Consider the following 26,810-nt stretch of genomic DNA (forward strand, 5'->3'; position numbering starts at 1 on the left):
CTTGGAGGCGATTGGCCCCTCCCATAGGAAACAAAAGAGGAGCAAATGGGGAGGGGGCTTTTGCAGGAAACAATTCGTTCCTTCGGCCGTTTCAAGAGTGGAAAGTTCTGTTTGTGACTCTAAGAGACTCTGTGCCAAGTTTTGCCTTGCCCTGCGTTTGGAAACTAGTTATCTGGCAGCTCTCCAAGCGAGATAAGGTGCGTGCTGATAAACATTCCTCGGAAAGACTGTTTGCTAAAGCCTTGCTGACTGTGAATGAAAGGAATTCACAGTCGTGTAAATAAAGGGGTTTTTGTCAGCACCCAGACTCTGCTTCTTACTTTTGAAGGAATCCTGGGACAGAACAATCAGTCCTCGCGGAGATTCCTCTGGATGCCAGTCAGTGGTGGGTTTCCAAATTTTTTTCGAACCTACTCTGTGGGTGTGGCCTCCTTTGTGGGAGTGGCTTGCCGGCCATGTGTTTTCTTTCTTTCTTTCTTTCTTTCTTTCTTTCTTTCTTTCTTTCTTTCTTTCTTTCTTTCTTTCTTTCTTCTCTCTATTTCCTTCCTTGTGTATCTTTGTCCCTTTTTCCTTTTTTTCTTTCATCTCTCTCACTTTTTTCTTTTTTTCTTTATTTCTTTCTTCCTTTCTTTCTCTTTCTCTCTGTGTGTGAGTCAGTCAGTCAGTCAGTCTGTCTGTCTGTCTGTCTCTGTGTGTGTGTGTGTGTCAGTGGTGGGTTTCAAAAATTTTGGAACCTCTTCTGTAGGTGTGGCCTGCTTTCTGGTGGAACCTCTTCTAACCGGTTCGGTAGATTTGACGAACCGGTTCTACCGAACTGGTGCGAACTGGTAGGAAGCCACCTCTGATGCCAGTCCAGGATACAAGATGGATTAAAAAAACACAACACCACGGATTTATGAATTATTACATTGCAGCTTTCAGGGCCCTACATGTGGTTCCTCTCGAAGGAAGACAGAGCACAGTTTTGTGATCAACAGGATGTTGTGACTTCTCTCCTTCTACCCCCCCCTTCCTGGCTTTGAAACGTCTCTCTCTCTCTCTCAGAAAAAAGTGATCTCATTGCCAATCCTTGGTGCACAAACCCAGCATTGTTGGGGGGGGGGGGAAAGAAAAAAAGAAAGGAACTCTTCTCTCTTTTTTGAAGAAGTAAACCTTCCTCTCGCTGCAGTTGTCTCACAAGGCCGCGGGCAAAAAAAAGAGAGAAGACGACAGAGAAATGATTCTTTTTGACGGGCCCGTTCAACAGCATCCCCTGAAGATCATTTGCTAACGTCAAATGTCGGAATGCACTCGGGAGTTATTTTAGTTTAGTTTTATTTATTTTTTGCAAACGGCGGTTTGTTTGGGCACGGCTGTGCAAATCACACACACACACAAACACACACAAACACACACAAACACACAAACACACTCACGTACCCCTAAGGAGGGGTCCATGCTAAGCAGAGAGTAGTTTTCGCAAAAGAATTTAAATTGAAATGAAACAACAGAAGGCTGTGTAACTATTTTGTATATTGTTGTGTTTGTCTTGTTTTTTTTTCCTTTTCTTTTTGGTTCCCCCCCCCCTTCCCGTTTTTTAAAGGTAAAAATGTTTAATAAAGGCTATTTTTAAACATTCTTTGTGAATGTATACCTATAACTCTATGTAAGAGAATAAATGACAGTAAAAATATAAAGCACAATATAGGTAAATAATATTTGGTCATAAGTAGCTAAGTATAAATAAATATAGAATTGTACATAAAAATGGATAACGAATAAGGAGATTATGAAGGCAAGATAGAAATGTATAGAAGGGAAAACACTAACTGCAAAGAAACCGATTCGGAACTGCGGTATGATATACGATGGAACCTCTTGTTCCTATGTTGTTTTTAAGTCATGTGTTTGTTTCTGTTGATGTGCTTATGTGTTTAAAATAAAAATGTATTTAAAAAAGACTATTTTTTAAAATGAGCTTAGAAAATTCAGCAACAGTTCATTGCATTACCCCCCCCCCCGTCGTTTTTTTAACCGTCCCCCCTTCTCTGCTATTAAAGCTCATGCTTTATACTTCACTTTATTGCAAGTGCACCTCATGCCACGAAATTAAATGCCATCTTCAGTGTACATAAACTATAAGAATAAAGCAAAAACAAATATCCTTCATATTCTATGCAATTGAATTTGAAAACCCCTGATATTTCATTCATATGGCACGATACCGGGCTGCCCCCCCCGCTGCCCCCGTGCATATGTGCGCAAACCCCCTGCCCCTCGCGCATGTGTGTGCAACACCCTGCCCCACTCCCCCACAAAAATCAGCTGGCTGGCGGGAGGTGCCCGCGCATGCGTGGGGGAGCTGAGCTGGGACAGTGGCTTGCGTGTCCGCATAGAGGGCTCCATGTGCCACCTGTGGTACCATGCCATTGGTTCCCCAATCACTGCACTAAACAGTAGAGTTCTATATAGTTATTGATCTGGGAGAGAAGCTGTTTTTCAGCCTCTTTGCCCTCATCATTTGCCCATCAAAAAAAAAAGAAGGCCACAAATTTGGATTGCGCGACCTCAACCTTTGTAAGTGTGAGCGGATTGCTGAGGCACCTAAATTGGATTCCATTCTCCTTCCCTCCCTCCCCCTCTCTCTCTCTGCCTGTCTGTCTCTCTCTGTGTCTCTGTGTCTCTGTCTCTGTCTGTCTCTTTGTCTGTCTCTCTCTGTCTCTGTCTCTCTCTGTCTCTCTCTCTCTCTCTGTCTCTCTCTGTCTCTCTCGCTCTGTCTCTCTCTCTCTGTCTCTCTCTCTCTGTTTCTCTGTCTCTGTCTGTCTCTCTGTCTCTCTCTGTTTCTCTCTGTCTCTCCCTCTGTTTCTCTCTCTCTCTCTGTCTGTCTCTGTCTCTCTCTCTGTCTCTCTCTCTGTTTCTCTCTTTCTCTCTGTCTCTCTCTCTCTGTCTGTCTGTCTCTGTCTGTCTCTCTCTGTTTCTCACCCTCTGTCTCTGTCTCTCTGTCTCTCTGTTTCTCTCTTTCTCTCTGTCTCTCTCTCTGTCTGTCTGTCTCTGTCTCTGTCTCTCTCTCTGTTTCTCACCCTCTGTCTCTGTCTCTCTGTCTCTCTCTGTTTCTCTCTGTCTCTCTGTCTCTCTCTCTGCCTCTCTCTCTGTCTCTTTGTCTCTTTCTCTGTCTCTCTTTGTCTCTCTCTCTCTGTCTCTCTCTCTGTCTCTCTCTCTGGCTCTCTCTCTGTCTCTTTCTCTGTCTCTCTCTGTCTCTCTCTCTGTCTCTCTCTCTCTGTCTCTCTCTCTGTGATGTGAAAATCGTAACTTTGACGATGGGTCCCAAAGTCATTTTTTTCTGAGGTCGGCGTAACTGTTAAGGGAACAATCGCCAATCAAGGCGATCCCTGCACCATAGAGATTTTGCTATTCCGGCCCAGTTTCTGATAGTGGCAGCTAAAAGATAAAGGTAAAGGTTCCCCTTGCACATATGTGCTAGTCATTCCCGACTCTAGGGGATGGTGCTCATCTCCGTTTCAAAGTCAAAGAGCCAGCGCTGTCCGAAGACGTCTCCGTGGTCATGTGGCCGGCATGACACAATGCCGAAAGCAATAGCAATAGCAGTAGACTTATATACCGCTTCATAGGCCTTTCAGGCCTCTCTAAGCGGTTTACAGAGAGTCAGCATATTGCCCCCAACAATCTGGGTCCTCATTTTACCCACCTCGGAAGGATGGAAGGCTGAGTCAACCCTGAGCCGGTGAGATTTGAACCGCTGACCTGCTGATCTAGCAGTAGCCTGCAGTGCTGCATTTAACCACTGCGCACAGAATGCTGTTACCTTCCCACCAAAGGTGATTCCTATTTTTCTACTTGCATTTTTTTTACGTGCTTTCGAACTGCTAGGTTGGCAGAAGCTGGGACAAGCAACGGGAGCTCACTCCGTTACGCGGCGCTGGGGATTCGAACTGCTGAACTGCTGATGTTTCTGATCAACAAGCTCAGCGTCTTAGCCCCTGAGCCACCGCATCCCACAGTCCAATTGTGAAGCCATCTGTCCTGTAGTGCGGGTGCCCCTTCTCAAAACTCTTCCGCCCCCCTCTCCAACTCCTCAACCCAAACTAGCCAGCATCTAATTGATTGTATAGGATGCCCCTCCGGAGGCCGTGTCTAAGAGGGCAGGCCTTTTCTTGAGGCTGTATTTAATGCTGCCGCTAATCATGGAGATTACGCTGAAACAATTACAGCAGCTAATTAAAGAACAATGCCAGTTTTTTGGCATCTTTTTGCAAACAGCCCGATTGGGAATTCTTAACGGCAAGCAAAGCAAGGATAATTAAAAAGAAAGCTCAATTCCACCCCCCTCCCTCTTTACAGATGGGTTGCTGGATCAGGCTGATTAAACGAAGAAATGCTCAGACCAAAGAAAGAAAGAAATGTGCGCGAAAGGAAAACTTTAAGGGTCTAATCTAAATGCTGTTAACGTTGCGGTGGCCACTGGAGCTGGCAGCAGATTCGGACAGTGAGGAGGGTTGGGGAGGAAGATGGGCCAGTCCTGGAGTCTGGAGAAGGCTCTGAGGAGGGCTCTGTGTCGGAGGCAGAGAGGGGGCCAGGGCCGTATGCCAGTTATCAGCTGCCTTCAGAGTCAGACAGCAGTGAGGCAGATGAACAGCTGGAGCCTGTTCCCAGTGTGCGCATGCGTAGAGTTGCCAGATGAAGGGAGCAGATGAAGGGAGCAGATGAAGGGATCTGGCTACAAATAGAATAGAATAGAATAACAGAGTGGGAAGGGACCTTGGAGGTCTTCTAGTCCAACCCCCTGCCTAGGCAGGAAACCCTAACACCACTTCAGACAAATGGATATCCAACCTCTTCTTAAAAACTTCCAGTGTTGGAGCATTTATAACTTCTGGAGGCCAGCTGTCCCACTGATGAATTGTTCTAACTGTCAGGAAATTCCTCCTTAGTTCTAGGTTGCTTCTCTCCTTGATTAGTTTCCACCCATGGCTTCTTGTGAAATTTGTCACTTTCTGGTGTAAGGAACCAGAAGTTGACTTTTTGTCTTTTTTTATAGTCATCTTCTGTCAACACACTTGGGGCTTCCATGGAATGGTAAGCAAAGGGAGAAAGATCTCCTTCATCCAAAAGAGGAACGCTTTAAAAAAAAGAAACAAAACATCCCTTTTTACATAGAAATTTGCCCAAAACATCATTGAATGGTTGAGTTTGTTAAGAGTCAATGTAATATCATTACGGCGGCAAGGATTGCCTTGGCCCAGAAATGGAAAAACAAATTAATTCCAAGCGAAGATGAAATAATAAGAAAGGTTATGGATTGTGCTGAAATGGACAAACTAACTAAAGAAATCCAGGGAAAAGAAGAATCAGAATTCTAACAGATATGGGATAAATGGTATAGGTGGATGGAGGAAAGAAACAAAGATCAATGAAGGAATATAACAAAACTCAAAAAATAATAGTTATGAGTAAAATAAGAAGGTTAAGAATGGTGAAATCCAAATGAAATACAATAGAAGGGGAAATAATATAAGGTGAGCGGTATCGCCTTCAGGAAAGCTGTAAAAACTTGGCTGTTCCGGCAGGCCTGGGGCTGTTGACCTCACTGTTGAAATTTGCCCAAAACGTTCATGAATGGCTGCACTTGTTGGAGTCAATGTAATATCTGAGGTAACATGACTAGGGAGGTGGTTGTTGGACAGAAATAACACATATAGGTAGCCTTTGACTTACAACAGTTTATTTAGTAGAATAGGATAGGATAGAATAGAATAGAATAACAGAGTTGGAAGGGACCTTGGAGGTCTTCTAGTCCAACCCCCTGCCTAGGCAGGAAACCCTACACCACTTCAGACAAATGGTTATCCAACATCTTCTTAAAAACCTCCAGTGTTGGAGCATTTATAACTTCTGGAGGCAAGTTGTTCCACTGATTAATTGTTCTCACTGTCAGGAAATTTCTCCTTAGTTCTAAGTTGCTTCTCTCCTTGATTAATTTCCACCCATTGCTTCTTGTTCTGCCCTCAGGTGCCTTGGAGAATAGTTTGACTCCCTCTTCTTTGTGGCAGCCCCTGAGATATTGGAAGACTGCTATCATGTCTCCCCTAGTCCTTCTTTTCATTAAACTAGACATAACCAATTCCTGCAACCGTTCCTCATATGTTTTAGCCTCCATTCCCCTAATCCTCTTTGTTTCTCTTCTCTGCACTCTTTCTAGAGTCTCCACATCTTTTCTACATTGTGGCGACCAAAACTGAATGCAAATATTCCAAGTGTAGCTTTATCAAGGCATTATAAAGTGGTATAAACATTTCACGTGATCTTGATTCTATCCCTCTGTTGATGCAGCCTAGAACTGTGTTGGCTTTTTTGGCAGCTGCTGCACACGGCTGGCTCCTATTTAAACGGTTGCCCACTAGGACTCCAAGATCTTCCCTCCCATGCTGGGCTCTGCATTATGGGCCTCTGGGACAAATTTAGGAATCCTCGCCACACAAGGGAATCCTTTAAATCTGGATTTCCTTGCAACCTCTTGTTGCTAACGGACAGCCCGTTAGAATCCCGTAGAAGAGGCTCCTTCATGTATCCTACTCTGACCTCTGAAATATCGGCCGGCTTGTATTTTTCCAAGGCTAAAAAAAACCCACCACTGACAGCATGTAGGATTTGTGTGCCAGCGTGAGCGCAGAGACCCCTACGCTCCGTTACATTCGCAGGAACAATACCAGAGGTCATCATCGCGCCGCTCGGAGGCAAACAGACGCAAAAGAATTCCCCCCATGCACAGCCTGCACGGAGCATTGGTGAAGACGGGACCTTACAGTGGGACCTTTGAATCCTGTACTTTTGGTCTCCATAATTCAACTCTGAACTACAAATATTCCCCGTTATTAATCCATTTTGGGACTGCATAGAAAATGGTGTCCATATAGACTGAGCTGGTCCCCCCCCCCCATTTGTACTTTAATATTATTCCCCTGTCGAAGGACCATATTAAGGGACATTTTCCAAAAACCTATTTTCCAGTAAATCTACAACAGCTTTCAACCGATTATTAGTAAAGCTTATAATGCACTCAAACCCGAACATCGCTTTCCTAGAGGTGCCATTTAAGTGTAAAGCAGATATTGCTAGTATCACAGGGCCCAAATGTACAAATATTTTGCTTTCTTAAAAAGATACAAAGCATTTAAAAAAGAAAACAGTTCCCCGGCTATTTTTAGCCTCGCTTGAAGGATCTGCTTAAGCACACACTGATTTATAGAACTGACTGTTAGATTTGCAGCCTGACTCATTCTCAAAAACTCAAGGCTTGCGATGGTACTTAAGATGAATAAATAATTGTGCATCATGAAAGAAATAAATGGAAAAGCTGCTTTTTTAAAAAACAAACAACAGAACCGTTATTGTTTACAAATTATTTTCCCAGATACATGCCTTCTCCTTTCTAATGTCTACAGGATTAATTGCATTTGGGGATGCGGTGGCTCAGTGGCTAAGACGCTGTGCTCGTCGATCAGAATCGATTGTCAGTTCGGCGGTTCGAATCCCTAGCGCTGAGTAATGGAGTGAGCTCCCGTGACTTGTCTCAGCTTCTGCCAACCTAGCAGTTCGAAAGCATGTTAAAAATGCAAGTAGAAAAATAGGAACCATCTTTGGTGGGAAGGGAACAGTGTTCTGTGCACTTTCAGCATTGAGTCATGCCGACCACATGACCACGGAGACATCTACAGACAGCGATGGCTCTTCAGTTTTGAAATGGAGATGAGCAACGCCTCCTAGAGTCAGGAATGATTAGCACATGTGTGCGAGGGGAACCTTTACCTTTAGAAGTTAAAGACTTCCTCATTCCCTTTGCTGACTCCCTTCCTGCTCCCCTCCCCAAATTAAGGGTCTTGAAATTTTTATTTCCAAAGTCCTAAATTTATGCAAACAATGTACATCTGACTGGCTTTGTATTCTGCAAAGGCTGGCATTGGGAGTATTGTAAAAGCAGTGGCAGAACTTGTGGGCAGAGTTAAAAGAGCGATAAGCCTAGAATCTCTGCGTAGCTGCAAGCAAAGTCCAACTCACCTTGAATTAGCAATAGCAATAGCAGTTAGACTTATATACCGCTTCATAGGGCTTTCAGCCCTCTCTAAGCGCTTTACAGAGTCAGCATATTGCCCCCACAGTCTGGGTCCTCATTTTACCTACCTCGGAAGGATGGAAGGCTGAGTCAACCTTGAGCCGGTGAGATTTGAACTGCAGCTTAGCAGTCAGCTGAAGTCGCTGCAGTACTGCACTCTAACCACTGTGCCACCTCGGCTCGGAATTACTTATCTACTTCCTAGCAACAAAAGTGCATATAGTGAAGGCTATGGTTTTCCCAGGTGCAATGTTTGGCTGTGAAAGTTGGACCATAAGGAAGGCTGAGCGTCAAAGAATGGAGGCCTTTGAACTCTGCGAGAAGAAGACTTCTGCGAGTCCCTTGGACTGCAAGGCCATCCAACCGTTCACTCCTAGAGGAGATCAACCTTGATTGCTCTTTAAAAGGCCAGATCCTGAAGAGGAAACTCAAAGACTTTGGCCACCTAATGAGAAGGAAGAAGGACTCCCTGGAGAAGAGCCTCATGCTGGGAAAGAGAAGGGCAGAAGAAGAAGGACTGCACGGCCATCCAACCGGTCAATCCTAGAGGCGATCCACCCTGACTGCTCTTGAGAAGGCCAGATCCTGAAGAGGAAATTCAAAGACTTTGGCCACCTAATGAGAAGGAAGAAGGACTCCCTGGAGAAGAGCCTCATACTGGGAAAGATGGAGGGCAAAAGAAGAAGAGGACGACAGAGAAGGAGGTGGCTGGATGGAGTCACCAAAGCAGTCAGTGTGAGCTTCAATGGACTCCAGAGGATAGTAGAGGACAGGAAGGCCTGGAGGAACGTTGTCCATGGGGTCGCGATGGGTCGGACACGACTTTGCAACTAACAACAACAACAGCAATTCCTAGCACAGAGGTCTTCAAACTTGGCAACTTTAAGACTTGTGGACTTCAACTCCCAGAATTCTCCAGCTTTCAAGGTCCCTTCCAGCTCTGTTATTCTAATTCTAATCTCATTTTCCATCCAGGAAAATGCTACCCAGTCTTCTATCCTCTTTTGAAGACATTTCAAATGCACTTCTCGTTCGTCGAACTCAAAAGAGAATGGGCAAAGAGGAAAGGCAGATATTTTTGGAATAGCTGTAGACTAGACCAGCCCCCCCCCCTTCCAGTCTGGAAAATCCCAAGTTTGGTTGCTCATGTAGACTGTTTGTTTTGGCCCTTGACTGGCCAATTCTGAGTCACCCATCTTGGCTGGGTGTGTAACTTCCCCGAGTGGCCCTCAAGGTCACCGTCCAAATTGGATTTCAACAATTCGACAATTTTGCCTTCCGACTGGCAAGTCCCCCAAAAAACCGAATGTCCGTCGCTTTAATCTCAAGCCGGCAATTTTCAAAAAGGTCAAAACTGTGAAGAAGTCTCCCTTTGATGGGGATGAATGTATTCAGAAAAGGGGGGGGGCGGCAAAAGTCTATTCTGGTCATTACTTTGATGCCGTTTTTTTTAAAAAAGTGACAACTTCTATTCCCTCCAGCTGTCAAGTCACACCTTCCCGGGGGTTTTTCAACCTTGTGTGGAAAGAAAATTCCACTTTGAAAGGTTGCTTCCAAACTGATTTGGATCAAATTTAACTGACTGCTTGCTGTTTATTGCTGGGATCAAGGATATTTGCTCTCTCCCCCACCCCAAAGATCCTGAAAATGAAACTCAAAGACTTTGGCCACCTAATGAGAAGGAAGAAGGACTCCCTGGAGAAGAGCCTCATGCTGGGAATGATGGAGGGCAGAAGAAGAGGACTGCAAGGCCATCCAACCGGTCAGTCCTAGAGGAGATCCACCCTGGCTGCTCTTGAGAAGGCCAGATCCTGAAGAGGAAACTCAAAAGACTTTGGCCACCTGATGAGAAGGAAGAAGGACTCCCTGGAGAAGAGCCTCATGCTGGGAATGATGGAGGGCAGAAGAAGAAGGACTGCAAGGCCATCCAACCGGTCAGTCCTAGAGGAGATCCACCCTGGCTGCTCTTTAGAAGGCCAGATCCTGAAGAGGAAACTCAAAGACTTTGGCCACCTAATGAGAAGGAAGAAGGACTCACCGGAGGAGAGCCTCATGCTGGGAACGATGGAGGGCAAAAGAAGAAGGGGACGGCAGAGAAGGAGGTGGCTGGATGGAGTCACCGAAGCAATCGGCATGCGCTTCAATGGACTCCAGAGGATGGTAGAGGACAGGAAGGCCTGGAGGAACATGGTCATGGGGCTACAGTCACCAATGAGATGGTCTCCAGTTTCACCTTTGACCACCTTACTTCTAACTGCCATTCTGCTATCATTCGAAAGACCTTCCGTTCTGGCCTTGGATGATGCCAGTTGAGTTGGCGCACTCATGCCCTTGCGCTGAGACGATTGTTTCCCTGCTCCCCTTTTCAAGAAATTCCAATTTTACAGCCGCGGGCCAGGTCAAACTAGGATCCGGTTTCCCTTCGACGGTTATGTGTAAGGGCCACGGAGCGAGTTGGATCGGCTGCAGGCATTCATCGGGCGGCTTCTCTTTTGCAACGGTTCTTTGGATTCCGTGATCTTCCCAAGTTCTTTTTTGTACCGACATCCCTCGTAGCGATCTCGCGCTGGGCTCCAAATTGTGTTTCCCTTCTGTTCCTGGCTTTACTTAAGAGTAATCCCCTCCCACCTTTATTTCTGACAAAGCCAAGCCAGGGAGCGTGGCTGCTTGGAAAGGAAACCTGATTCTCAGTCATTAATTTTCCTGTTTTCCAATCAAGAATGTCCAATTCAGCTTCTGCCCAAATCAATTACGCCTGCAGTATACTGAATAATCAGAACAACCCAAGTATTGACGGCTTTAATTATGTTCCCTGCATTTAATTTGGTGCTAAATTTTTTTTCAGATTCATTTTATATAATGAGATCAAGTTCTTTTCAACTTGCTCACGGAAGCTGCTGCCTTTAATCCTCAATATTTACGCCCTCCTTCTAATGTCCTTCACACTTATGATGATGGCGGCATCCCCATGATGACGTGATCAAAATTCAGACTGACTCATAGTTTATATTTTTATGATGGCTACAGTGTCCTGGGGTCATTTGATGATCTTTTGCGACCTTCTCACTAGCAACCAGATTTGCTTAACAACAGTGTCAAAAAAGGTCGTAAAATGGGGCAAAATTCACTTAATTGCTGTCTCACTTAGCGACAGAAATTTGGGCTCAATTGTAGTCATCAGTCAGGACTATCTGTTAAGGGAATTTGACAGAAATCCACCAAATGCTCAAAACTCTGTCTGTCTGTCTGTCTGTCTGTCTGTCTGTCTCTCTCTCTCTCTCTCTCTCTAGCTATCTATCTAGCTAGCTAATCTATCATATCTATCTATCTATCTATCTATCTATCTATCTATCTATCTATCTATCTATCTATCTTGTCTGTCTGTCTGTCTGTCTCTATCTATCTATCATCCATCTATCATCCATCCATCCATCATCATCCGTCCGTCCGTCCGTCCGTCCGTCCATCCATCCATCCATCCATCCATCCATCTATCTATCTGGCTCTGTGTATGTATGTCCCAGCATAACTCTGAACACCTCAAGTAATTTCAACCAAACTTCGAACACAGATGTCTTACTCTCTGGAAACAAATACTGTGTGTGGTAAAGACACCCCTAAAGCCCCTCAGGGTGTGTGTTCTGTTAAGATATAGCCTGTTGTGCCTTCAAATGGCTTCTACTGTACTGCCGTAGAATGGCTTCTACTGTACAGCGCAGTGGATTTGCCATGGTAACGGCTTCACAGTAGTCCACAAGGGGGCTCCCTCTGTTAAGGGGAAAATGCAACATTAGAAATTACATTTGGTTCAGACATTTCCCCCCTATAAATAAATACCGGGGCAAACGCAGGTTATCGGCTAGCTAAGAATAACAACAGGGAAAGAAGACTTCAATGAAACTGCAATGCAAGATTTTCACAGTCTTCGTTCCCAATGTCCCTCCAGACCTTTGATTTTCCTAGCTGGCAGCTTTCCAGATCTCTGACTTTCCACAGACAAGCTGAATTCATGGGGGGGGGGGGGGGGAATAAACTGCAGATACTTCCTTGGTCAGGTATCCTGACGTTAAAACCAAGAAGCTGCCAAATTACTTCTTTCTAGCAAGCCAAAGTCGGAACACTTTGTTGTCTTCATATCACATCTCTTTTCAGCCCATCCTCACAGAGCCACCGCAATTGGGACACACCCCTCAGTCATTAAGCAAAGGAGCCACTAAGCGAAACTCCATCTTGTGTTTATAACGTGGCTTTAATTTCCATTTGCTTTCCTGGACCTGCGAAGGTTGTAAACGCAAGGATTGTTCGCCAAATGGCTTCCCCATTCCCTGCCGTCAATCCAGACAGTCGCCAAATGAGACAGTCGCTAAACGAGGACTGCCTGTAATTTGAAATGGAAGAATCCCACAGAACAAGCATGGAGAAAATTGTAAAATTTGCAGCAAAGTGTTGGCTTGTTTACTGGAAGCTAAGATCCTGGAGAATTTGACTTCCAGCATCAAAGAACGTCCCATTCTAAGACTAATTACAAGCTAAATCCTTGCTGTTATGAATTACCTTTCAATGAACCATTTTAATAGGTCTTTAATAGGTCTTCGTGACTCAGCCTCTTGAAAGTTGTTGATTATTACTTAATTACAGACGCCTGTAAAGCTTTGTTCTACATATGGTGCTAGGAGAAGCCAAGCATTAGCAGATTTTTTTTTGTGGGGGGGGGCAGTTGGATTTCGCCATTCCTGTTGCATTTGCCTGTAAACTGACTTCAGCCCAACCGTAAAAGGGGAAAGGATCAGGGGTGAAATCCAGCCGGTTATGTCAGGTTCTGGAGAACCGGTAGCGGAAATTTTGAGTAGTTCAGAGAACCGGTAGGGGAAAATTTGAGTAGTTCGAAAAGCTGGTAGTGGAAATTTTTAGTAGTTTGGAGGACCGGTAGTGGAAATTTTGAGTAGTTCGGAAAACTGTTAGTGGAAATTTTGAGTAGTTCGGAGAACCGGTAGTGGAAATTTTGAGTAGTTCAGAAAACTGGTAGTGGAAATTTTGAGTAGTTCAGTGAACCAGTAGTGGGAATTTTGAGTAGTTCGGGAAACTGGTAGTGGAAATTTTGAGTAGTTCAGAGAACCGGTAGTGGAAATTTTGAGTAGTTAGGAGAACCGGTAGCGGAAATTTTGAGTAGTTCGGAGAACCGGTAGTGGAAATTTTGAGTAGTTCAGAAAACTGGTAGTGGAAATTTTGAGTAGTTCAGTGAACCAGTAGTGGAAATTTTGAGTAGTTCAGAAAACTGGTAGTGGAAATTTTGAGTAGTTCAGAGAACCGGTAGTGGAAATTTTGAGTAGTTAGGAGAACCGGTAGTGGAAATTTTGAGTAGTTAGGAGAACCAGTAGTGGAAATTTTGAGTAGTTCGGAGAACCGGTAGTGGAAATTTTGAGTAGTTCGGAAAACTGGTAGAAGAAATTTTGAGTAGTTCAGAGAACCGGTAGTGGAAATTTTGAGTACTTAGGAGAACCGGTAGTGGAAATTTTGAGTAGTTCGGAGAACTGGTAGTGGAAATTTTGAGTAGTTCAGAGAACCAGAAAATGCCACCTCTGGCTGGCCCAAGAATGGGGTGGGAATGGAGATTTTGCAGTATCCTTCCCCTACCATGTCCACCATGCCACGCCCACCAAGCCACGCCACAGAACCGGTAGTAAAAAAATTTGAATTTCACCATGGGAAAGGAAGCCTATAAAAAATAGACACGCATCCTATCTCTGCGCCAAGCGGGCTTTGATTTAAGCCTCCAAGCTGCAAGATATAAAAACATGTACATAAAATTCCATCGTTGGTGTCTTGCTTTATTGAAGGAGTGTCCAACTTTGGCCACGTTAAGACTTGTGGACTTCAACTCCTGGCTGGGGACTTCAAAAAGCTGGCTGAGGAACTCTGGGAGTTGAAGTCCACTGGTATTAAAATAAGGGACGGAGTGGCTCAGTGGCTAAGACGCTGAACTTGTCGATCAGAAAGGTCAGCAAGTTCAGCGGTTCAAATCCCTAGCGCCGGGTAATGGAATGAGCTCCCGTTCCTTGTCCCAGCTTCTGCCAACCTAGCAGTTTAAAAGCACGTAAAAAATGCAAGTGGAAAAATAGGGACCACCTTTGGTGGGAAGGAAAGAGCGCTCCGTGCGGCTTCGGCGTTGAGTCATGCCAGCCACATGACCACGGAGACATTTTCGGACAGCGCTGGCTCTTCGGCTTTGAAATGGAGATGAGCACCGCCCCCTAGAGTCAGGAACGACTAGCGCATAAGTGCGAGGGGAACCTTTACCGTGACCTAGTCTTAAAATATCCATTTGCCAAGTGTCTGAATTTCGATCATGTGACCTTGGGGAGTTGCAACAGTTGCAAGTGTAAAAAACGGTCATCATTCCCCTTTTCTTTGTGCTGTTGAAACTTCAAACAGTTACTAAACGAACTGTAACTTACAAAGATATTAGGAGCCAGGTTTTAACCCAAAGGAGTGACTGATGACTAATCAGACCAGTTAAAGTACAGGCCTTAGCACTATCACATCAGGGCTGCATAAATCCACCTGTCCACTAGATGGCAGCCATGCTTGGACTGTCTAAAATTTCTTCCTACATGACCAGTTTTGGTAGTCTATTAGAGAGCCTTCCTTGCAAAGCAATAGCAATAGCAGTTAGACTTATATACCGCTTCATAGGGCTTTCAGCCCTCTCTAAGCGGTTTATAGAGTCAGCATATTGTCCCCACAATCTGGGTCCTCATTTCACCCACCTTGGAAGGATGGAAGGCTGAGTCAACCTTGAGCCGGTGAGATTTGAACCGCCGAACTGCAGATAGCAGTCAGTTGAAGTGGTGCTGCAGTACTGCACTCTAACCACTGTGCCACCTCGGCTCTTCTTTGATTCCTGGACTTTGATAATGATCACCTTAGAATAGGGGTGTCAAACACAAGAGCCATGGGCTGGATCCGGCCCGCCGGGTGCTTAGATCTGGCTCGCAGGACTGCATGCAGCCCTCCCGCATTCCATTTTGGCTGGCAGAGGGTTGCAGGAGGGCGGCGCAGCCAAAAACGGACCTTGGGAGCCTGTTTTCACTGGCAGAGCGTTTAGGCCACCACAGGCGCCTCCAACATGAGTGACGTTGAGTTGGCCATGCCCATCCTGGCCACGCCCCCATCTGAGATCAAGCACAACCCTGATGCGGCCCTCAATGAAATCGAGTTTGACACCCCTGAATTAGAAGGGGGAAAAAAACCCAGCATTATAGGCAATCTAACTTCCATCCATGATGGGGATGAGACCTTCCCTTTCGACATCCCGAAGTCTTCCCCAAAACATCCTGTCATTTGAAACCACGTTTTCACCCTTTTGTATGCAATGAAAGAGCCAACACTCACCTGTGCTTCGAAGCCTTTATCAGGGTTCAGAGGTGGATCCTGAAAAAGAACACCAAAAGTTGATTAGCAATAGCAATAGCAGTTAGACTTATATACCGCTTCATAGGGCTTTCAGCCCTCTCTAAGCGGTTTACAGAGTCAGCATATTGCCCCCAACAATCCGGGTCCTCATTTTACCCACCTCGGAAGAATGGAAGGCTGAGTCAACCCTGAACCGGTGAGATTTGAACAGCCGAACTGCAGAACTAGCAGTCAGCTGAAGTAGCCTGCAGTACTGCACTCTAACCACTGCGCCACCTCGGCTCAATTATTTTCAGAAAGCTTGATTGGTCAATAGAGACTGAACTACAGTTAATGAGTACAGTTCCACCAGCTGTTCTCCAGCCTATATATCAGGCAGTGGTGGGATTCAGCCAGTTCGCACCTCTTCGGGAGAACCAGTTGTTAATTTTCTAAGCAGTTGGGAGAACCGGTTGTTGGACGAAATCTCCTTTTGTTTTTCCCCATTTTACAGGGCTAATCCTGTAAGCAAGGCAGGAAGGAAACATTCTGGCGTTGTTTCTAGCCTCATCTTCATTGTCCTGCTTACAGAAACTGCCTCTCCAGTTAACCCTTATTCCATTGTAACAGCTAAAGCGAAGCGCCCATCGATGTGAGTGATGTTGAGTTGGCCATGCCCACCCATTATCTTGACCACTGAGCCATACCTACCCAGCTGGTCATTAGGGCAGAGAACCGGTTGTTAAATTATTTGAATCCCACCACTGATATCAGGGATGGCTAACCTTTTTCCCCCTTTCATGCCGTAAGCGTGCTAAACAGTGCGCCCATGCGCCCGCACCCATAATGCACGTGCGACCCCACTCCCCGCATGCACCCCCCCTGCCCATTTTTTTGCTTCCACGTTGGAAGCAGCAGAGGGATGAAAGAGCCTGCGATAGGCGCTTCATTTAAAAGGAGATTTCGGTGGAAGATCTCCAGTGAAGCTTTCAGGGTGTTTGTGGATCAATCTAAATAGCGTTTTGGCTTCCCAGCATAGATTTTTTTAAAAATAAAAATAAAATGTTGCTAGGTCTCTTAAAATGCTAAATGAATTTGTGCAGCCCTCATAAATCCAACCAACCATTTAACCGGGGTCAGGGAGAAGCAAGACTTGAAACATACAACCGAATTTCCATTGTAACCAGGATAGAGAGACCTTGAACTGTGCACAACTGTAACTACCCCCATTGAATCCTGGGCTGAGCTTTGATAAACATTCCCACTTCAACTCTTAGGCTTTTCAAAAACCACAATACCCCTTTTTCTTCCTCCTCCCCCACTCTTCCCGTTCTGCCCCACGGCTCCCGCACTATAGCTAAAAACTAGTATTCTTAAAAAAAAATTGTTCGTGAAAACAAATGTCCTGTCCCCAGTTCTCCGTCCAGCAATTCGCTTTTCAATTATCTGAAACTTTCGGGGCTATTTTTAAAGGCTGCCCTCTAGCCCCCATGGAACACGCGTTGCCAGTTATCAGAAGGGGGAATAATTGCAATAGCAGAGTTGGAAGAGACCTTGGAGGTCTTCTAGTCCAACCCCCTGCCTAGGCAGGAAACCCTATACCGTTTCAGACAAATGGCTATCCAACATCTTCTTTAAGGCTTCCAGTGTTGGGGCATTCACAACTTCTGGAGGCAACTTCTGTTCCACTGATTAATTGTTCCCACTGTCAGGAAATTTCTCCTCAGTTCTAAGTTGCTTCTCTCCTTGATTAGTTTCCACCCATTGCTTCTTGTTCTGCCCTCAGGTGCTTTGGAGAATAGTTTGACTCCTTCTTCTTTGTGGCAGACCCTGAGATATTGGAAGACTGCTATCATGTCTACCCTAGTCTTTCTTTTAATTAAACTAGACATACCCAGTTCCTGCAACCGTTCCTCATATGTTTTAGCCTCCAGTCCCCTAATCCTCCTCTTTGTTACTCTTCTCTGCACTCTTCCTAGAGTCTCCACATCTTTTCTACACCATGGCAACCCAAATTGTTTCAAAACAGTTTGTGGGGAGAAAGGAGGCACAGTTTTCTCAGCCAGGCCAAGTCAAAAAATTCTTCAACCCAATCGGACTCTGAACGCAGAACAAAATAGAACACCGGAGGATTTTTTTCTTTAAGGAATAAGGAATTGCTTCTTAAAAAGCCACAAACACCGAAAAAGATTTCTGTTTAACTGTTCTGAAAAGTGAATTGGGGCATCCGACTTCCCAGGCGTTGGTAACAGAACTAATGAGCAGCTACTAATACAGGTAGTCCTCAACCTACGACAAGCGAGACCAGAATTTCTGTGATTTAGGTGAGGCGGTTCAGTGAGTCACACCCTGGTTTTTTAAAAAACCTGTTTGCCATGGTTGTTAAGCAAAGAACTGTGATTGTTAAGTGGTCATTAAGTTGGATAAGCATTTGTCTGAAGTGATGTAGGGTTTCCTGCCTAAGCAGGGGGTTGGACTGGAAGACCTCCAAGGTCTTTTCCAATTCTGTTATTCTATTCTATTCTATTCTATTCTATTTTATTCTAACCATTTGCCTGAAGTGGTGTAGAGTTTCCTGCCTAAGCAGGGGGTTGGACTAGAAGACCTCCAAGGTGCTGTTCTGTTCTATTCTATTCTATTCTATTCTATTCTATTCTATTCCATTCCATTTTTCCTCTGTTCTATTCTATTTCATTCTATAACAATATAAAGGGTTGGGCTAGAAGACCTCCAAAGTCCTTTCCAACTCTGTTATTCTATTCTATTCTATTCTATTCTGTTCTGTTCTGTTCTGTTCTGTTCTGTTCTATTCTAACCATTAGTCTGAAGTGGTGTAGGGGTTCCTGCTTAAGCAGGGGGTTGGACTAGAAGTCCTCCAAGGTTCTGTTCTATTCTGTTCTATTCTATTCTTTTCTCTTTTATATTCTATTCTATTCTATTCTATTCTACCCCATTCCATTCCATTTTCCATCTATTCTATTCTATTCTATTCTATTCTACCCCATTCCATTCCATTTTTCCTCTGTTATATTCTATTCTATTCTATTTCATTCTATAACAATATAAAGGGTTGGACTAGAAGACCTCCAAAATACCTTTCAACTCTATTATTCTACTGTATGTTTTAGGTTCTCTATATCCATAAGAAGCTCCCTTATGCAGCCTGGAACATTTTTTCCCCTTCTTTTATGCCCGAGCTGGGATTTGGGTGGAAAAAAAAATGCATTCATTTTAATTCTGCATTAAAATCTTAAAAGGCCATTGAAAAGAGCTGACACCGAATATTGAACGTGGCTTTTGGCAGCAAAGTTGCCCTGCCAGAAGAGAAGTAATGTAATCATTTGCTAGGCCAGGTGTCACCAGCTACATTAGCAGGATAAACTTCGTTAGGAACTATTCACTGTTAATTTGAGGGCGGCGCAGTTGGAGCCAAGAAAGTGATTTTTTCACAATCTGTGGCGATGCTCCCTGCAGACGCTCCCCAAGCTGGTGAAAAGAGAGTACGGAAAACCGAAAAAATTCAAAACACAAGTGGTTCTTCACAACACCAGGGGTGGCCTTCACTTACTTTATCGGTTCGCAAATGTGAGTGTGCATGCTTGTGCGCTCACATGCACCCCCTCCACGCATGCGCTCGGCCTTCCACGCATGCGCTTTGAACTCACGCATGGCTTGCACACATGGGGGGGGGGAGCTTGAAAACATGCCTAAATAGGAGAGCATAGAGCTGGGGCAGGTGGCCAGGCGCATCTGCGATTTTCAGTACTGCTTTGGCCGAGCCAGTGTGAATCGGCTGAAGGCCACCTTTGGTTAACACCTACAATTGCGGCTAGAAACTTCATTGTTAAGTGACTCGAACCCGTGTTGTGACCTTTATCCTCCCCAAATGGGTCACTTTTGACAGAAGGAAGATTCCTTGCTCTCGAACCACCCAACTTCTCAATAACTGAGATTACCGAAGGTGTTAAACCATAAACAAACCACGTTTTAGGTAAGACTTGTGGAAACAAGACAATGTTTCCCCCCCAAGAGGACTTTCTAATCTCCTTTAGACACCAAGGAAGAGATAAGGTTGTGGATCACTGGGAGAGTAGGATCTTTCCATGCGGGAGGTCTCCAGTTGAATCCCCAAACTGGACACACAACCCTGGAGAGACATTGCTAGCTGTGCTTCCGAGACTCACAAAGCAAAGAACTGCTTTAACTCCTTAATTCAACTTGGGTTTAAATTCTGCCGTATTAGCATTTGGGTGTGAACTTGAAGTTCATTGGATTTATATTTCAATGTACTATGAGGTGTCCATAAAGATGGCTCATCCTCCATACCTAGGTAACCGGGATTGGTGGGAGGGCGAAGAGGAGGATGAAAGAAGGAGGAGGAGAAGGAGGAGGAGGAAAAGGAGAAAGAGGAGGGGAAGGAGGAGGAGGAGAAGGAGGAGTAAGTTCATATGAAAGACATTTCCTACAAAACCTCAAAGATCATTATTATTTCTTCTTCCTTCTTCCTTCTTCCTTCTTCTTCTCCTCCTCCTTGCCTCACTCTTCTTCTCTCTTCTTTTTCTTCTTTTTCAATTCCTCCTCCTCCTCTTCTTCTTTATCCCCTCCTCTCCCTCCCCCTCCTTCTTCCTCTCCCTCCTCCTCCTCTTCTTCTTTCTTCTCTTCCTTCTTCTTCTTCAATTCTTCTTCCTCCTCTTCATCTCCTCCTCCTCCTCTTCTTCTTCTTCTTCTTCTTCTTCTTCTTCTTCTTCTTCTTCTTCTTCTTCTTCTTCTTCTTCTCCCCCCTCTTCCTCTTCTCCTCCTCCCCCTCCCTCCCCCTCCACTTCTCCCCCTCCTTCTCCTCTTCTCCCCCTCCCGCTCCAGAGCCCTTCCCCTCAATGAAAGGCAGATGGCCAGCCCTTGGCAGGAGCATCAGTCTCTTCCACACAAAACCCACTCTATTTAAAACCACTGCCATGCCCACCGCAGCTCCGAGCTCCTATGAAAGCCTCCCCTTTGCCAGTCGACAAAAGCTAAGAATATAATTCCACCACTTCTTTAAAAAGCAAATCATGTCTCTCTCCCACCACGTCTCTCTCCCTCCCACCCTCCCTCTCTCTCTCTCTCTCTGCCCACCCTCCACGAAGCCTCCCACTGACACCGAGAATAGCTTCTTTTTCCCTACTTCCTCAGACTTCCTCCTGCCATCTCTCGCGGCAGAGGGGGTGGGGGGGAAACCTCACAAAAGTGTAGCCTTGCCAGCCAGAGCCGTGCAACTACTTCCTGTCCCACATGCTCCCTGCTCCTTGGGTTGAGAAATTGGCCTTTTGGAAAAGACCCCCCCTCGCTCCGAGCTTTCAGGTCTGCTCCCATAAAACAGTGGACGGATTCAGCAGCTGAGTCTCAGCATCTTGGATTACCATTTAGCCGGCCTTGGAAATAAAAAGAGAGTTTTTTTTTTAAAAAAAAATCCCTGCCAGGAGTAACAAGGTTGAAATGAAAAGAGGGAAGGGGGAAGTTTTACAGCGTAGACTGGCAGAGAACAAATGCTTGACCCATATAATGGGGTCCTTTCAGGAATTAGGAGCAAGGCTTAGGGGTCAGGGACTTTGGGGGTTTCAAATGTCTCTCCTCTACTATTCTGAACTAGGCTTCCCCAGCAGCCGAGTCCTCATCCCGATAAACCCATTTTTATTTAATTTACAATCAATTCCTCTCCGGCTAAGTCAGGTCGTCATTAAGAAAACTTTGATCCATTTTACAAGCCACAGTCGTTAAGTGAATTGGTGCATTTGTTAAGTTATCAACACAGTTGCCAGGGAAGCAGTGGCTCAGTGGCTAAAACACCGAGCTTGTCGATCAGAAAGATTCAGCAGTTCAGCAGTTCGAATCCCTAGCACTCCCATAACTTGTCCCAGCTTCTGCCAACCTAGCAGTTCAAAAGCATGTAACAAATGCAAGTAGAAAAACAGGGACCTCTTTGGTGGGAAGGTAACAGCGTTTTGTGTGCCTTTGGTGTTTAGTCATGCCGACCACGGAGACATTTTCGGACAGCGCAGGCTCTTCGGCTTTGAAAGGGAGATAAGCACCGCCCCCTAGAGTCAGGAACGACTAGCACATATGTGTGAAGGGAACCTTCATCTTTACCTTTTACCTTTCCAGCAAAGTCCTGGCCAACAGTTTTTTCAAGATAGTTCACAATTACCGATCATTATCAGTCTTGGAGAGCGGCCAGGCCGATATCTTTCAGATGCCGCAATACTTGGTAAGAATGTGGGAATGAACAAATTGTTTCCTGCAAACTCCACTCCCGTTTCGCTCCTCTTTTATTTCCTCTGGGAGGGGCCATTCATCATCTGGCCTTACTCCCAAGTCATCCCTGGTTCCTTAACTGTTCATTTTGTCTGGCAATTCTGCACATGCGCACACTGGGAACAGGCTCCAGCTGTTCCTCTGCCTCACTGATGTCTGACTCTGAAGGCAGCTGATAACTGGCATACGGCCCTGGCCCCCTCTCTGCCTCCAACACAGAGCCCTCCTCAGAGCCTTCCCCAGACTCCAGGACTGGCCCGTGTTCCTCCCCAACCTCCTCACTGTCCGAATCTGCTGCCGACTCTACTGGCTGCTGGTGGGCCATAATATCTATGTTGGTTGCAACCCTGATTTCCAAAAATTGCTTCTCATTTCTCTGACTATACAAATGGGTTCCAACCCTAATTTGCAATTCCAAATCACATTTTGCTAAAGGTTTTTTTTTTAAAACAAACTAAAAAAAAAGCAATGGTAAAAAAAATCTGCAAAGGTCTTGACACAGCATCTTAATCAGGTTAACAAAACGATGTATACATTTTCAAGCTTTCGAGTACTTTTCATCACGCAAGACGGTGAACAATTCAGCAATCTCCTGGGTTTTTTTTTCTTACTTTTTCCTTGCACGTTTTAAAGTTTACTTTGACTTATCTTCCCTGTGACAAAATTCTTGGAAATGTGAGAGTTTGTAAACCCGTCCTTGCCAAGTAAAGAGATTGTGCTGATTTCAATATTAGACATGCAAACCCCTTCTGTGTAAATTTGGTTATTGCACCACTTGGCCTATAAAGATGTATCAGCAGAGACTGCTTGTTGCATGATTTAATAGAGAAAAACCTCCTTTAAAATCCTATAACAATTCTATCAGCCCATCTCGCTATCTGAGAAACACCCAATTAGCAACCGCAATCTCAAATAACAAGGAATTTCAAATAACAATCGTTATCTTTGGGGGGAAAAGTCGAATGGCTCTGTTGCTTAGCCAGTGTAACTTATTCACCTTGGACACTGATCAGGAGAAAGAAAGAAAGAAAGAGAGAGAGAGAGAGAGAAAGAAAGAAAGAAAGAAAGAGGAAGGAAGGAAGGGACAGGAAGAAAAAAGAAAGGAGGGAGAGAGGAAGGGAGGGAGGAAGAAGGAGGGACAGACAAAGAATTGGAATTGGATTTGGAATTTTTATTATTTGTATGCCGCCCTTCTCCGGGAGGACTCAGGGCGGCGAACAATTCAAGGGGGAAAAAGGGGAACATAAAAAACAAAATACAAATAATAAAAGTAAACAACAGTCGCACAACCATACATGTCAAGAGGGGAGGGAACTCATCACCCCTAGGCCTGCCGGCAAAGCCAGGTTTTGACGGCTTTTCGGAAGGCCTGGAGAGAGGTGAGGGTCCGGATCCCTGCGGGGAGTTCATTCCAGAGGGCTGGAGCTGCCACAGAGAAGGCCCTCCCCCGGGTAATAGCCAGGTGGCATTGGCTGGTAGATGGCACCCGGAGGCGGCCAACCCTGTGAGATCTAATGGGTCTGTGGGAGGTAATTGGCAGCAGGCGGTCTCTCAAGTACTCTCAAGGAAGGAAGGAAGGAAGGAAGGAAGGAAGGAAGGAAGGAAGGAAGGAAGGAAGGAAGGAAGGAAGGAAGGAAGGAAGGAAGGAAGGAAGGAAGGAAGGAAGGAAGGAGGAGAGAGGAAGGAAGGGACAGAAAGAAGGAGGGAGGGAGGGAAGGGAGGGAGGAAGGGAGGAGAGGTAATGAAGAAGGGAAGGAACTAGTACTTCTGTTTGTGCTTTTCTCTGACTTCCTCAAAAACCTAACGGTCACTAAGCAAAACCTAGAATTTGGGCACACGTGTGAAAAAGCACGATTGTTGCACTTATAGGCTACACATCCAGCCAATGGAGGAGAAGCAACTGACACATGTTTCTTTTTCTTTTTAAAAGTTTTACTAAAGTTTATTGCAGCATAAAATACAATGAAAATAAAGATATGAAAAATTAAAGGGGGGGGAATGCAGGATGGAAAAAGGTGGGGTTTTTTTTTTTTAGTATTTTATTGTGTTGGAAAAAGTCAGAAATCAACTTGAGGCAGTTTTTTGACTGCTATTTAAACTGGCCTGTTTATTTTCCTGAAGGCCAAGTTATTTGTTTACTGAATATTTTATTGCTAACTTAAATTTCCTAAATGTTCTGTTATTTATTTATTGACTTTATGGAATATTTTGTTGCTGACTTGATTTTCCTAAATGTTTCCTTGTTTATTTGTTGATTTTACTGAATATTTTGTTGCTAACTTAAATTTCCTAAATGTTCTGTTATTTATTTATTGACTTTATGGAATATTTTGTTGCTGACTTGATTTTCCTAAATGTTCCCTTGTTTATTTGTTGACTTAACTGAATATTTTGTTGCTAACTTAAATTTCCTAAATGTTCTGTTATTTATTTGTTGACTTTATGGAATAAAGTCATTTGTTGATTTTCCTAAATGTTCCCTTGTTTATTTGTTGACTTTACTGAATATTTTGAGGCTGACTTGATTTCCCTAAACGTTTCCTTATTTATTTGTCGACTTTACTGAATATTGAGTTCATTGTCTTGTTGATTTTCCTGGGCTTGGATGCATCCCAATCACAGCTGACTTGGGAGTAGTTTACGTCCCCTCTGTCAGTCATAAAATTAAAAATGGAAGCAAAAAATCAGAGATGTCTGTTGGGAGGGTGGTGGCCACGCGTGATTGGCTAAAAGAACAAACCCCACCCCTTTTGAGCAAGCATGATGATGTCACAAAAGACATGTTTTAGCCTCCAGTCCCCTAATCATCTTTGTTGCTCTTCTCTGCACTCTTTCTAGAGTCTCTGCATCTTTTCTACATCGTGGCGACCAAAACTGAATGCAGGATTCCAAGTGTGGCCTTATCAAGGCATTATAAAGTGGTATTAACCCTTCACGTGATCTTGATTCTATCTCTCTGTTGATGCAGCCTAGAACTGTGTTGGCTTTTTGGGCAGCTGCTGCACACAGCTGGCTCCCATTTAAATGGTTGTCCACTGATCCATAACTGGACACACCGAGAACAATTTGTGGGATTAGAGGTGTGAGTGTGAAGTGTTTCTGAGCTTTTTGTAAAGGGCCATGAGCACCACTCCAACCCTCACGTAAGTTGTGACCACAGCCTGCTTTCCAAGTTCCGGGTCTTCCCCACTTGGCACAAAACGAGGACTACCGCGAACGTCAAAAGCTTCCCCAGGTAAACAAGAGGCAGACGGAATGACGGAAGACAACGCAGAAACAAGGAAACCCCAGCAGGATGAAGCAACCTGAAATTTCACACACTGTTCTTAGGCTTAAGCAAGGGGTCGATTGTTTGAGCTGGGCTCAAGCCTGTTGTGCAAACCCCGCATTGTGGATTGTTGGAGAAAACAACGGGGCTTAAGAAAGCAAACAGAAGTCATTGTGGCCAAAGGAGGATTTCCTCTTTTATTTCTTGCTACCTTCTGGCAAACATCTCTCTTTTATTTCCCTGTACAGACAACGGAACTTACAGGACAAGCTACCTTTTGTTTTCAGTCCCCACGGGAGGTGACAGAAGTCCTGACTTATGTTTAGTTTTTCCACCTTCCCCTCCTTCACAGCTGGATTCTGCTCTCTCTGTTTCCAGCCTGCATCCCAACCCAGCTGGCAGCTTGTTGTTGTAGAAATGGCCGGTGTTTTGTTAGGTTGGCCAAGTACGAAGGTTGTGGCTGTGATTTTATTTTTTTCTGGGCCGAAAAAACACAGAGAATAATGCAGGTTTTCTTTCTTCCTTCCTCTCTGTACCCACAACCCTTCTTCCCCCGTTCTCGTCATTCTATCGTCTTTATTTTCGTTTTCGTTTTGTGTTGGGATTGTTGAAATAAAATTCTTCATTTTAGAAAACACACAAACGCACAGGATGAATGTTTCAGTGTGGAGTCCTGAAGGGGGAAGCTTCACTGGAAAAGCTGCTTTGAAGCAAAGCACCAAACCAGGAGATATTTGGTGCCCTTCCTTCCTTCCTTCCTTCCTTCCTTCTTTCCTTCCTTCCTTCCTTCCTCCTCCCCTCCCTTTCTTTCTCTTTCCTTCCTTCCTTCCTCCTCCCCTCCCTTTATTTCTCTTTCCTTCCTTCCTTCCTTCCTCCTCCCCTCCCTTTCTTTCTCTTTCCTTCCTTCCTTCCTTCCTTCCTTCCCTCCCTTCCTTTCTGCTTCCTTCCCTCCCTCCCTCCCTCCCTCCCTGCCTTTCCTCCCTTCCCACGCCCAAGTGGCAGTCGGAACAGAGTTCTTTTCAGATGGGGAGGGGGAGTAGAATGTCTAACTCTTTAGCATCAGAGGGTGTTAATAATAATATAAGAAATATTAATGATACTAATGGCCATTTCAAAAAAACCTTTCTTAGCAAGCACCTAGAAGCAATGAGGAACATACAGGCCACGTTTCAGATGTGTAGGCTTTGCGGTTCTCGAGATTTCATGATGATGCACGAGTGGCATTTCACACACACACACACACACACGGAGGGAGGGAAGGAGGGAGGGAGGGAGGGAGGGAGGGAGGGAGGGAGAGAGAGAGAGAGAGAGAGAGAGAGAGAGAGAGAGAGAGAGAGAGAGAGAGATTAAAAATAAAATACCCCACCATCCAGGAAGTTCTGCTATGCAAAAATCTGCCTTTTAAAAAGGCTGAATTCCCGCAGCAAGGTATCTGAGTGCGCCGAGCCTTTTCTTAGCTAATTATCCTGCCAGTAAAGTAATAACTTGTTTATAGATATGTCAATTCAGCTTTTCTTCCTGCTGAACTCCTGGAGAATGTAAAATATCATTCTCGCAAGCAAACGCCAGGCATTTTAATCAATGCTGCCCAATCCTTTCTCAGGGGAGAATTATTTTTAAGCCCATTAGCATGATATATTCCCTCGATGGTTTAAATGGGTTTTTCAACCCACGTTGAAAAAAAAGAAAAAAAAGAAAAGAAAAGGCAAGAAAACGGCGTGACTTTAGAAAGAAGATTCTGTGGGTGGAAAACCA

The 26,810-nt window shown here is 44.8% G+C and overlaps 1 protein-coding gene across 1 annotated transcript in view; it reads right to left on the reverse strand.

Moving 5' to 3' along the window:
- Nucleotides 1-26,810, reverse strand: part of XYLT1 (xylosyltransferase 1) — a 171,008-nt gene that overhangs the window by 94,017 nt on the left and 50,181 nt on the right. Inside the window, exon 2 of the mRNA XM_087729433.1 lies at nucleotides 15,500-15,538. Within this exon, the coding sequence (XP_087585559.1) occupies nucleotides 15,500-15,538 (39 nt within the window). The remainder of the gene's footprint in view (nucleotides 1-15,499; nucleotides 15,539-26,810) is intronic.

This window comes from Thamnophis sirtalis, unplaced genomic scaffold, assembly GCF_051295495.1.
Source record: "Thamnophis sirtalis isolate CommonGarterSnake01/CBP01778 unplaced genomic scaffold, rThaSir2_p1.2 scaffold_14, whole genome shotgun sequence".
NCBI lineage: Eukaryota > Metazoa > Chordata > Lepidosauria > Squamata > Natricidae > Thamnophis > Thamnophis sirtalis.